The sequence below is a fragment of the Panthera onca genome, chromosome D1 (genome assembly GCF_046562875.1).
Source record: "Panthera onca isolate mPanOnc1 chromosome D1, mPanOnc1 haplotype 2, whole genome shotgun sequence".
Taxonomy (NCBI): domain Eukaryota; kingdom Metazoa; phylum Chordata; class Mammalia; order Carnivora; family Felidae; genus Panthera; species Panthera onca.
In genome coordinates, this window is record NC_138348.1 from 57867753 (window position 1) to 57880581 (window position 12829).

The window sequence follows — 12829 nt, forward strand, 5'->3', positions numbered from 1 at the left end:
TGCCACACTGGATCTGCTTCCTGCCCAATTTCCCAGCCAACCACTCTCTTTAGGCGTGTGGTTTCACCACATTTCTACCCTCAAGCTTCCCTTGGTTTGTTTTCTTCTTTTGCTGTGCCCACTTAGATCAGTCCTATCTTTTCAAAACTCAGTTCAAATTCTACCTTTGTCTGACTCCTCAAAATCTACCCAATCTCATTTCTTAAAACCCTTCTAGCCTGACCATTCATTCCTATTCTTGATTCCATTTCCTATTTGGGACTTTGGACTGGGTGGTCTCTAAAGTCTCATTCAACTGTAGACTTCTGAATCATTGTCTTCCCATATGTCAAATCTTCTTAAATAGGTCTCTACCTTCTCCTTCACGAAGAGCTAAGGAAAGCTATGCCTGGGTGGCTTAGTCAGTTAAGCATCTGACTCTTGATTTCAGCTCAGGTATGATCTCAGGGTGTGGGACTGAGTCCCACGTCGGGCTCTGCGCTGACAGCATGGAGCCTGCTTGGGATTTTCTCTCCCTCTCTCTGCCCCTCCCCTGCTCATGCTCACTCTCTCAAAATAAATAAATAAGCATTAAAAAAAAAAAAGAAAAATTAAGGAAAGGCTTGAGCACATATGGGGCTCAGCACAGATTTGCAGAGAGTTAACAGAACTGACTGCTCATGGGAATGAATGTGTTCTGTATTTCCATTCAAGAAACACACAAGCATTTATTTTTATTTTTTCAAGGTGGAAGTAGCTTCCCCGCCCCCCCGCCCCCGATTATACAAGTAGCATACTTATGGTCAGATAAATCAAATATTACATAATTTTTTAAGTAAAAAAGGGAAAATCACAATCCTTCTTTTTCAGAGATAATTACTATCAAAATATTCTTTCAGGGTTTTTGCTATATACAAATATGTATGTTTCAATAGGGCTTTCTGGAGACCCTTTGTACATCCCTTAAACAGAAATCAAACAGAACAGTGCGAGGTTCCAGCTGGGGATTTGTAGCTTGTAAGATATTCACTCGTCACATTGCAAATATTAGGCTGAACCATATGAAAACTACTGATATTCAGCTGCTTTTGACCTACAAACACAATTTTATGGTTTTAATCTAATGTATGTGAAGACCAGAATGTCAGAACTAGTAGAGCTCTTAGAGACTTTCAAGTTGAACTGTTTCATTGTGAGGAGGTGGGAAAAGGATCAGAGAAAGGCATGACCACTCAGTTCATGTACCAGAATCCTTCCACTGAACCAGGTACCTGCCTTGCATGCTCTCCTTCTTTTAATATGGTAATCTTCTAGGTGTGATAATAACCTTCTAGAAGCAGATTTCAATTTGGTGTCAGAAAATTCTTCCCAGAGTTTAATCAAATCAGAAGAGGCTGTGTTAGAGTTAGTGATTGGAGATGTGGCTCGGAAGGGCACTGTGACCTGGCTGGAGAAGTGCACGAATCATGGAACTAAAGAGCCTTAACATTCAGGGCCCTGCACTTGCATGGCTCCTTAGGGTCTTGGGAGGGGTCTTAGTAATGTATTGACATGGCAATATGTTTTTGTAATATTTGCAAAAGCAAAATTATTTTGAATTCTTTTTCTTAAGGGGACCCCCAGGATTGTGTAAGTTTCAGGCCTGGATCCTGTCCCATGTTTAAAAAGCACTAGGCAAGGAAACCAGAGCTCCTACGTTCCAGCTATGGCACTACTCGGCCCAGGTGGGCAGAATGGTACTTAATTTGCTTCCCTCACAGGGGGTAAAATCACAAATGTTAAATGTCTGGAAAAATATAAAATGTGAACAAATATAAATAAGTAACGTTACTCATTTCTTATCTGTGATATGGTAATCACTGCTGCTTTTCATGGTCGTTGAAGATAATGCATCAAAAAACATGTCCTCCGTGCATCTTCCCGTTTCATTTGCTTCTGCTACAACTTCCTTTTCTCCTTCCTCCAGCCTCCAGCTCCTAGCTCCCAGTACTCCAGCCGCTGGACCAGTAGTGGTTACTATCTTTTGCTACTTCTATATATTTGTTCATGGGGCTCCCAAAAGTCTACTTTTGCTGGAAAAAAAAATCTTTATCCGCAAGGCCCAGGTCTCCCAGCCCCTCTCCTCCCACCCTAATGATTTCTTCTAGCCCTTTTTCTTGTTGATCTTATAGATGGGGACACTGAGGCCTGATGTGGTCCAGCACTGAGTTCTGGTGTCTTGATATTCTGCCATTCCTGGTCCCCTAGCATCAGATCATAGACACACGGTTCTTGATGTACACGTGATAGGGATCACTGCGCTTGTCCACTTTGCGGGAGCGGGTATATCCCAGGATGAGGCTGCCCACAGTGACAGCAAATAGAAACATGACAAAGAGAATGTACATGTAGGAGTTGTCATCACGGCCAGGTAGGCTGGCCCGCCGCTTCTCTGTCAGGTTGTCTGGCCCTGGCCGGCAGAGCAGGTTGCTGTGAATAGTGGCATTTAGAGCCTTCAGCACAGCGTGCAGGCTTTTGTACCAAGTCTCAGTCCCGTTGGTGGTCTCCATAGCAATAGGGATTGAAGTGGGCAAAGAACTGGAGGATGCTCTGTTGGTGACAGAAAAGAGAAAGGGGATAGCTTCTGTCATCTGCAGCTTGAATTCCATCCCGACTCCCACAAACCCCAGCGAAAATCCCAACATCACAGTTTATTCTACCTATTAGTTTACTTGTCTGTCTTCTCCACTAGACTGCCAGGTCAATGAAGGCAGGGACTATGTCTGTTTTACTAACTGCTATAGGCAAGCACTTAAGACAGCACCCAGTAGGTGCTCAATAAATACTTGTGGAATAAAGCCTTCCTCAACCATTGTAACCCATATTAATCTTTCTTTTTTTTTTTTTTTTTTTTTTGATTCTATAAATCACCGAGCTTTAGGCTACAAGGGCTTTAGGGATTATTTACTCTAATTCCTTCCATTTTTATACAAAGGGAAGCTGAGGCCCAGAGAGAATTAAGTGGCCTGTCCATGATCACAGAGAATATTGGAAGTAGAGCCAAGACAGAGTCCCTCTCTGTGATGGCTGGCTTACAGCTCCTTTGGCTCCCGGGCCAGCTCTCGGCAGGACTGTGTGGTACCGTCAGAAGACATTACCCAGAGTCCTCCTTCAGCACAGTTTTTTTTATATTCCATGGACAGCATTTATAAGAAGTTTGGGGATGGCTTAAATTTCACCCTACCTGGAGGCCAGAGGCTGGGTCATTTGATCTCTTAAGCACATTATGTCCCAAATGCTCTAGGTATTGCTAGCTATTTAGGGGAAATTTTGTTGGAAAAGAGGCGGTGGGGGAAACAGGGAGAGGCTGATAACCACTGAAGACACCAGGGAAAAGAAGGACAGGGTTGAACCTGAGGGCAGGGGAGTGAAAGGAACACTCAGTCTGGTTTGGAGCTTTCCTACCCCAGAGAGGGAAGAGACAGGCACCTCAACTCTCCTGCCTTCTGACACAAAGTCACTGTGTACCTGGTGTATAATAAATGTTCCTTCCCCTTCTTCTTAGAGATCCTTAGTCCATAATATAGAAAAACATCCAAAGACAACCTTGTATCCTAATCTCTGAAAAATCATGTCATTCTCTTTAAGCAAGGCTCCATCCACACTCACTTCTTTCAGGAAGACTTCATTGAGTGCTCTCTATCCTTTAACCATATTCCACAAGCTTTATTGTTGCAGCCCTCCCTTTTGACCAGCACTTACATGTAAGGCACTGTGTGGCTATTCTCTTGTTATTGATAAGGGTATTAGCAGACCACATGCTCCTGGTCAGTAGGACTATATCTCTCCCTCAAGTCTAGGGGATTACCCTGAGACTGGCTGGGTGTTGTGTTTCCCCAGGGGTCTACCTAGTAACTGGCTGTTCTTCCTTCAATAGTCTCCAGTAAAAATGGCTATTTTAGGGACTTTTCTACAGGCCAATCACTCATAGTTCACTAACTGGTTCCAAAGCCCTCCTTTATCCAGGTAGATATGTCAACCTAACTGAAACTAACAAACTTGAATATTACATATGGTCTCTTCCAAACAAAAGATGACTGTTATGACCATGATCAATATTCATGAACAACTCTATGAATGAAGGAGTTAGGGGAAAGAATTTAAATAATACAGCAATCACCCAGGACTGGCCTACATTTCGTGCAAGGCCTTTGGGGCTCCCTGGTAAGTAGTACTTGAACTACCTTGTCTGGACGGAGGAGGGAAAGAGAACAAGGGCTCGTGGAATTAAGATCCAGAAGGCAGAGATTCTCATCTACTACCTCAATTGTCAGGTAAGAAATTTGTGCCTTCTTCTTCCCTTGTATGGACCAATGGAAAACAGGAGCAGCACAATGAAATTAATGGCTCAACTCATCATTCAGCCAGTCATCATGTATGGAGGCCCACTGTTAGGCAGGCCTCATGCTGGGAGCTTGCGGAGGCTCAAACCCAGTCCCTGAACTTAGGGACATTGCCAGCTGATGTATTATGAAGGCAACAAGCCAAGGGCTACTGGGGCTTAGAGAAAGAAGGGACAAATTCTGATCAAGGCTCAGAGAGTATTCAGTGACAGAGGCATTTGAATTGGACCTCGAAGGGCTTTTAGGAAGTAGAGAAGGCAAGAAAAGCAAAGAGGTAAACAAGCATGACAACAAGAATGTTTAGAAGAGGGGCACCTGGGTGGCTCAGTCGGTTAAGCAGCTGACTTCAGCTCAGGTCGCGGTCTCATGGTTCATGAGCTCAAGCCCCACGTTGAGCTCTGTGCTGACAGCTTAGAGCCTGGGGCCTGCTTTGGATTCTGTGTCTCCCTCTCTCTCTGCCCCGCCCCTGCTCATTTTCTGTCTCTTTCTCTCAAAAACAAACATTAAAATTTAAATTAAAAAAAAAACAACAACATAGAACATGGGATAGAGAGACTTCTCTGAAGTAGATCATGGAGAGCCTTGAGTGCCAGGCTGCAGAGTTGGAACTTTATCCTGTAGTTGGGGAAGAGCCATGGAACAGTATTTTAAAAGGGAATACAGTGATGAGATCTGTGCTTTGAAAGGACAGTCAGGCTGCCATATGGACTGGAGGAGGCAAGAATTGAGGCAGGGAGCCTAATGACAAGGGTCCTGAAATAGTTCAGGCAGAAGACACTGAGTCCTGAGTTGGGACCATGGGGATGACAAGGTGGGGGCAGGAGTTAAGATCTCACAGATGTGATTTGTGAGAGGTATGTGGGGAATGGCTTAGGGAAGAAGGAGCCTTGGACAGTTTTACAGGCAGGTAACAGATAGATGGAGTGCCTGGAGGATCCCACTCTGAATTTTTTTTTAACGTTTATTTATTTTTGAGACAGAGAGAGACAAAGCATGAATGGGGGAGAGGCAGAGAGAGAGGGAGACACAGAATCGGAAGCAGCCTCCAGGCTCTGAGCCGTCAGCCCAGAGCCCGACGCGGGCTGGAACTCACGGACCACGAGATCGTGACCTGAGCTGAAGTCGGACACTTAACCGACTGAGCCACCCAGGCGCGAGGATCCCACTTTGAAAGAAATGGGCTTCTTGCCATGTTCTGGCTTTAGTTTTCTCATCTGTTGAAATGATTATCATCGGGAGTTATTCAATCAGTTGAGTTTCAATTTTGCAAGATGAAAAAGTTCTAGAGATCTGTTGCACAATGATGTGAACACAGTTAATGATACTGAGCTGTATACTTAAAAATAGTTAAAATGGTAAATTTCATGTATTTTTTAAACCATGATTAAAAACAACAACAAAAGACTGTTATCCCTGTCCTGCCTCCCTCCAGGCTTGCTTGAGCATACACTTTTATTATGGTGAAAAAAATGTTTAAATCTAGTAAGTATGTATACACAGTACATGCAGTGAAGACGAAGTCTCCCTATTCCCAGTGGTCCAGGACTCTTTCCCGGAGCAGTCACTGTTACCAGTTTTCTTAGAAATCCTTTGCAAAGTAGTTTTAACTGACAGGGCAGAGGAAGGAGAACCTATATCTGGAAGACTCACCAAATAGTAGGCAAATTCTCTGGCTCTGAATCAGCTTCAGAAATCTCTCTGTGGGTGCCCTAAGGCTCCCCTGCCCCTCAGCTTCTTCAGGGTGTCTCTGGACACATCTGGGGTCTCAGTGTTGACATTGAGAGCTGAGAAGGAAAGGCCCAGTGCTGGAAAACAGGGGAGGAGGCAGGGAAGGAAGAAATCAGACACACAGAAAAATCTTCAGAACCAGGGTGGATCTCTTAAGGCTGGGGCCCCAAGGGTTGTGCAATAGCTTTGCTGTGCACCCCCCCCCCCTACTTCCCCTCCCCTTTATGCAGCAGCTGGGTCAGACCAGCCTAGGGTTGCAGTTACAGGAACTGTGCAGTGACTAAGGGACATCTGATTGCTGTCCCCCAACCCCAGGCCCCCAATGTCTCTACTGGGTGACTTTGTGATAAACCTCAGTTTAACATGTGGACTCCTGCTCGGGGAGCTGCCAATAGTGCAGACTAAAATATTCCCTTTCCTAAGGGTACAGGTATCTTAACAGAAGTCTCTAAAAGGTTCAAAGAGCCTGAGCCCCAAGGGAATGATGTGTGTGGCAGGGTGGCAGCTGGCAGTGGGTTGATATTTTACATAGGCACAAATGATGTTTCCAATGAACCTATTTGGAGAGACTGGGTAATACATGGTCACAGCATCAGCACTATCTGTAGCAAAACTCATTGTGAAAATTAAAGAAGAAAATTGCAGCGTCTGGTACCAGGTGCCGCACAGGGGTGGTGACGGTTTTATTTTTGCAGAGCAGAGGCTGGCAGGACCTTCAGAGGCCATTTCGTCTAACCTTTAGTTAACCTCCCTCATCTTACAGTTAAGGAAATGGAAACCCAAGGAGCTGTCTTGGTTCAGTTGCTACTTGTGTGACTTTGGGCACGTGACTTCCCTTTTCTGGGCCTCAGCTTCTGTCTGCATCTATAAAATGAAGGCATTTTAACTATGTAATCTGGCAAGGTTGCAGTAAGCTCTAACATCCCACAAAGGTACAGATCACAAAACCACACTGTGAGATTATGGGAGATTGGACAGGTTGGTGGGAGAGGTATTTTGGGGTCTTTTTAAGCCCCTGAATCACAAGATAAGGAAGGCTGCAGACTTTTTTCTCACAGATTAAAGATGTACCTGAGACAAGGATTAAGTTACACTGAATATTCCTGCCTAGATAAACTGAGAGCCAAGTCAGTTGACTTTGGTTTTTTTTCTTAACAGTTCATCTGTCCAGGCGATCTAGCCAGGGAAGGAGGGAGACTCTATGCAGAAAATGAGGGTGGACGGACAGTGTGGGGGATGGGGTGGGCTCCAATGCAGGGTTCAGTGAGGGCAGTAAAAGTTCATGAAATCATTGATCCCTCAGATCCTCCTTCTGGGGCCTCTGGATAGACCTGGAAGTTTGTGGTTCTGACAGGGGAAGCAAAGAAGTCACTCTTACATTATCTTTAGGTACTGGGTTGGGGTAGGAATGAGGGCCTGGGTGCAAGGGCATTGCTGGGTCAGGAGAGACAGAAAGCTGATGAAGAATGGGTTGGTTCTCTGTGAACTGCCTCTAGGTCCAAGGATTGGCAGTTGGCAACAATGAGAATTTTGTTCCTCTTTCTGAGCTCCTTGCCTTCCCTTGTCAAGATAGTCACTGATTATAAAGTTCATAATGGGGCAGATAGAGCTCTGCTCCGGAGAGTTCTTAACTTGAAACAGAAGATAGACCAGTTAATAGGAACTGACCATGCTGAAAGAGATTGTAAAGATTATTTAGAATCTAGATTCTAGGCCAACGGCTCCATTTTGTAGATGGGGAAATGGAAGCTCTGAGAGGGAGGGTGACTTGCCCAAAATGACACGACTAGTGACGGGCAGAGCTCTGATGAGGACCGAGGTCTTTGGGGGCATGTGCTGTTAAGGTGCTCTTTCCACTACCAATGGCAACATTCCCTGGCATCTGAGTTGTGCATCATATGGAACACAGTCTTCTCGTGTCCTGTAGCATCATATCCTCTAACTCCATACTTTTTCCTGTACTGCAGATTCTCACCAATCGAGGATCTAGTAGGGATGGGGGAGGGGGGTGGATGTTGGCATGTTTTGGACGAGGAGTTAACCTTCCTTTATAATCTCATCTCCTATGGTCCTTTCTGCTCTAGACCCACTCCTGATCCCCCAAAACGCCAGGCTCACTCTCCTCTTCCACACTCTATTGCTATTTCTATTTCCTGCACCTTAACAGATTCTTCCTAAATGTTTTTTTCGTTTGTTTGTTTGTTTTTTAAGTAAGCTCTATGCCCAACATGGGGCTTGAACTCGAGTCACATGCTCCAACTGAGCCAGCCAGGTACCTCATCCCCCAACTCTCCATCCCTGTGAGTTAGAACTCAAAGGTGTCTAACCTGGGGGTGGAGCTGTAAAGCTGTCATCTGAAGGATGAACTGGGCATCTTAGGTTTTCTTTCAGGTTTCTCTGGGGAAAAATGAAACTCCGCCATCGGTTCTTTTGGTTTTCCCACTGCTCTGTTTTAGCTACTCTTTCAGAGTGAACATCTTAAGTGTTTAGAAATGTGGTAAAGAGAGGTGAGGGGGAAAAAGTCACACAAAGCAGATGGAGATCCAAAGACAATCCCTGGGACCACACAATTTTGCCATTGGTCCCTCTGGTAATCTTATCACCACATGGACTGGGGAGCCAGTGGAGTGGGAGGAGGAGTTCAAGGTATGGACCTTAACAAAGAGTTGGAAGGAGACAGAGATAGAATCTGAGCTGAAAGGGATCTTAATAATTATGTTGTTAGTACAATCCCCATCCAAACAGGAAAATAGAGCACCCCCTCCCTGAGGAAACCACTTGCACAAGGTCTCAGCCCCGTGAACTGGGATCACAAATTGGTATCGCATCCACGGACCTTTCTAGTATCAGTTCCCCGTTGCCTGTAGGAAAGTCTAACCTTCTCAGATTGTCATTGAAGCTTCTTTGGATATGACCCTGCCTCTCCCCAGTTCCCTGTGCCAACTGGTACTGAGTTGCAGACCATTCTCAACATTCCTCACATTTGCACACCTCTTGCCTTTCCTTATGCTGTTTTCTTAGGCAGAGGAGTTTCCTTCCTCTTTTTATCTTCCTGGTGAACTCCTACTCATCCTTAAAGGCCCAGCTCTAATGTCACCTCTATAGACCCCCTCCTGAGAGACCCCCTTCCCCACTCCCTAGCCAATTAGTCTTTCCCTCTTGTCTGTTCCTAAAGTGCTTTGCATAAAACCCTATTAGAGCACTATGCTGTACTGAAAGTGTATGTGTGTATAGGTATAGATATATATAGATATGTATGCTAAACTATGTGCTGTGAGGTGTGAGGGCAGGGACCTGTGCCTCATATACTTCTTTATGCCCTGGGCCCAAGCACATAGTAGGCACTCAAGAATAAATGAATCAGGGGCACCTGGGTGGCTCAGTTGGTTAAGCATCTGACTCTTGATTTCGGCTCAGGTCGTGATCTCATGGTTTGTGGGTTCAAGCCCTGCATCAGGCTCTGCACTGACAGTGTGGAGCCTGCTTGGGATTTTCTCTTTCCCTTTCTCTCTGTCCCTCCCCTGTTTGTGTTCTCTCTCCCTTTATCTCTCAAAACAAATAACTAAACATTTTAAAAATTGATTAAAAAAAATGAATCAATGCCATTTCTTATTAGACCATCCCCTATCCAGTACACACATAGACATTCATGAAAACAGCTTACAGTACTTAAAAAGCAAGAGCAGACCAAAACATATTTGATTTGGTCTGGGGAAGGGGTGGCTCAAAGAAAAGAAGGTGTCTCAGTCAGGTGGGGAAGTGACTCAGAGGAGAAGGAATTCTAAGACTTCTTTGAAAGCCCAGATGTTCCCTGCACCTGAATCCCATTCAATCCAAAGGGCAAACATTCTTGGCCCCAAAACACTAGCAGTGGCTTTGCCACCCTCTTCCCTGTGTACCTACTCAGGGTGTGGCCACACACACCCAACCACTGCACACACACAGTCCAATTTCCAGTCACCCAGCCTGTGATTTTGCCTTTCATGTGTGCGTTTCATGGTTCCAATCTTGGCTGTATGCTTGGGTATGTGACCTTGAGCACTGCATTTATTTCCTCTGAAACTCATGTATGAGATGGGATAATTATCCCTGCCCTGTTTACCTCACATGGGAACTGGAGGAGACAACAGAGGAAGGTATTTTAGAAATTGCCAAGTATTATAGAAACATAAGAGACAATTATTGGGCAGTCGGGTCACCTGGTTTTCTTTTCTGTTTTTCTACCCCACCTCCAGATTACCAAGTGTTGCCCCACACCCACTGCCTTAGTTCTCTATCCTCTGAAGAAGCCAACAGGTTCTTATTACTCTTCTTGATTCTTGACACACTTTCCTCTTTCAGAAGCCTTCCTTGTTTCTCATACTCTGATCAGCCCTGTAGTCCCTTCCCATTGAGGGGTACCATTTGGTAGTCCTATAGTTAATGGAGAACACACAGGAATTGGAATCAAGAGACCTGCCCCTATTTGGCTGTGTCTAGCTGTGTGTCTCAGTGAAGTCACGGCTCCACTCTGGGCCTCATGTTCCCCATCAGTAAGATGGGGGTTTTGCCTTAATTCCCTCTTAGTAGGTATTTTGAGCACCTGCTCATTCAGTGTATGGATAGAAGTGAGGGATGAAGAATGTTGTTGGTTATCATCTTGAGGAATCAAGAAAATATGAAAGCAGTTTCCATGCCTCAGGCAGGGGTCTCCTCCATTTGGAACCACCAAAGTTGATAGATGGCATTACAAAATGAGGACCTTACACTTTTACAATGCACCTTTGTAGGTGAAGTGGAGAGAGCCCTGGATTAGAAGTGAGAAGGCTTGGGTTTTGCTTCTCTCTGGTCCTGGTATGTTCCTAGGCAAGCTATCTCCCTGCTGCCTCAGTTTCCCATATGCAAATTGGTGAAGATGGGGAGGAGGGAAAGGAGGAGATACTCTTCATGGGCCTTCATACAAGGGTCTGTCTGAACTCATCTACTTTCTAGATAAGAGAATCCCACCCAGGTCCAGACCTCTTTCCCCTCATGTCACATGGAGTGTGGGGCAACAAGACGGAGAGGCCCATTCTACAGGTAGTGACCCAGGAAAAGAAAGCACAAGGCATGGGAATGCAAGCTGGTGCAGCCACTATGGAAAACAGTATGGAGGTTCCTCAAAAAACTAAAAATAGAACTACCCTATGACCCAGCAATTGCACTACTAGGCATTTATCCAAGGGATACAGGTGTGCTGTTTCGAAGGGGCACACGCACCCCCATGTTTATAGCAGCACTATCAACAATAGCCGAAGTATGGGAAGAGCCCAAATGTCCATCGATGGATGAATGGATAAAGAAGATGTGGTATACATATACAATGGAGTATTACTCGGCAATCAAAAAGAATGAAATCGTGCCATTTGCAAGTATGTGGATAGAACTGGAGGGTATTATGCTCAGTGAAATTAGTCAGTCAGAGAAAGACAAAAATCATATGACTTCACTCATATGAGGACTTTAAGACAAAACAGAGGAACATAAGGGAAGGGAAACAAAACTAATATAAAAACAGGGAGGGGGACAAAACAGAAGAGACTCATAAATACGGAGAACAAACAGGGTTACTGCAGGGGTTGTGGGAAGGGGGATGGGCTAAATGGGTAAGGGGCACTAAGGAATCTACTCCTGAAATCATTGTTGCACTATACGCTAACTAATTTGGATGTAAGTTTAAAAAAATAAAAAATAAAACAAGTTTAAAAAAAAAAGAAAGAAAGAAAGCACAAGGCATACAGCCGGTAGGGGACTTGCACAGGTTTACACAACCTGTAAACTGGAACTCCAGTCTCCCGACTCCCAACCTAGACCTCTGTTATTAGCAACAGAAGGTGTGCCTTTGAAAGTCCCCAGGCGCAGGACACAATGCAGTAGCAAATGCGCAAGTCAGCTCCGGCAGAGCAAAAAGACCACGCAGGGTCCCCGAAGGGTGTTTCTGCGTGTGCTCTCGCTGCGGACCAGCCGGTGTTCGCACGCACATTTGTGGACGTGGAAAGAGCTTTCGAGCCGCGGTCCGGGGGCCTGTGAGTGCCGGTGCAAGCCCCCACGGTTTTCAGGCTGGGTGTGCCAAGAGCCCAGCTCCGCGCCACGTGGGGCCCCGGGATCCCTGCAGCTCGGGTCTGGGGAGGATCAGCTCCGTACGTGAGCCGTTCCGCACTTCGGGTCGGCGTTCTCCCGGGAAGCGGGAAGACTCCTCACTTCTACCCTCAGCTGCAACCCAGCTTTCCCGACCCTGCTAGTGCGCCTTACCTGCCTCTCGGCAAGCCTCTGAGGGGCGCCCGTCCGTCGGTAGGACACCGCACTCTGTGCTCCCCAGTGCCTCCGCACAGCACCCCTTGGCGCTCGGGTGGCCAGTTAGCACACAGCGCGCCCCCTCGGCTCTGCGCCCCGACCCGCGCTCTGCTCCCTTTAACCTTCCCCAGGGCGCCTCCTCCCCCAGCCCCGCCCGGCCCCAGCACACCCACTTCTACTCGGGCTGACTTAGGGCGCCTCCGCCCAGCTGCTTGGCCTTACACAGCCGAGGGCTCCGATCCTTCCGTCTCTCGCAGCGCCTGCTTCCTGGACGGGAGACCAAATGCCTCTCACTTTGCTTCAGTTTATCCAGCCTGAGACTGATCAAAAGGCGAGGCTGAACATTGGGTGCTGGGGGAATAAGGCTTTGCTCCTAAGTGGCTGTGTGGTGGTGGGCAAGTCACTGCCCCGTGCTGGGCCATAGCTTC

General features: G+C 46.2%; 1 protein-coding gene across 4 annotated transcripts; it reads right to left on the reverse strand.

Annotated features, from left to right (window-relative positions):
* Positions 1-687: 687 nt before the first annotated feature.
* On the reverse strand, positions 688-12533 carry KCNE3 (potassium voltage-gated channel subfamily E regulatory subunit 3). Of its 4 annotated transcripts, none has more exons than XM_060605646.2 (4): positions 12360-12533; positions 6012-6166; positions 4677-4976; positions 688-2568 (listed from the first exon to the last, which is right to left on the reverse strand). In XM_060605646.2, the coding sequence occupies exon 4, from the start codon at positions 2526-2528 to the stop codon at positions 2229-2231; it is 300 nt and encodes a 99-aa protein (XP_060461629.1). In that variant the 5' UTR covers positions 2529-2568; positions 4677-4976; positions 6012-6166; positions 12360-12533; the 3' UTR covers positions 688-2228. The 4 variants fall into 4 exon arrangements, with proteins under 4 accessions (XP_060461629.1, XP_060461631.1, XP_060461628.1 ...); XM_060605648.3 differs by lacking the exon at positions 4677-4976 and adding an exon at positions 8417-8486 and having other exon boundaries at positions 12360-12531; XM_060605645.3 differs by lacking the exon at positions 4677-4976 and having other exon boundaries at positions 12360-12531.
* Between the last annotated feature and the right edge of the window lie 296 nt (positions 12534-12829).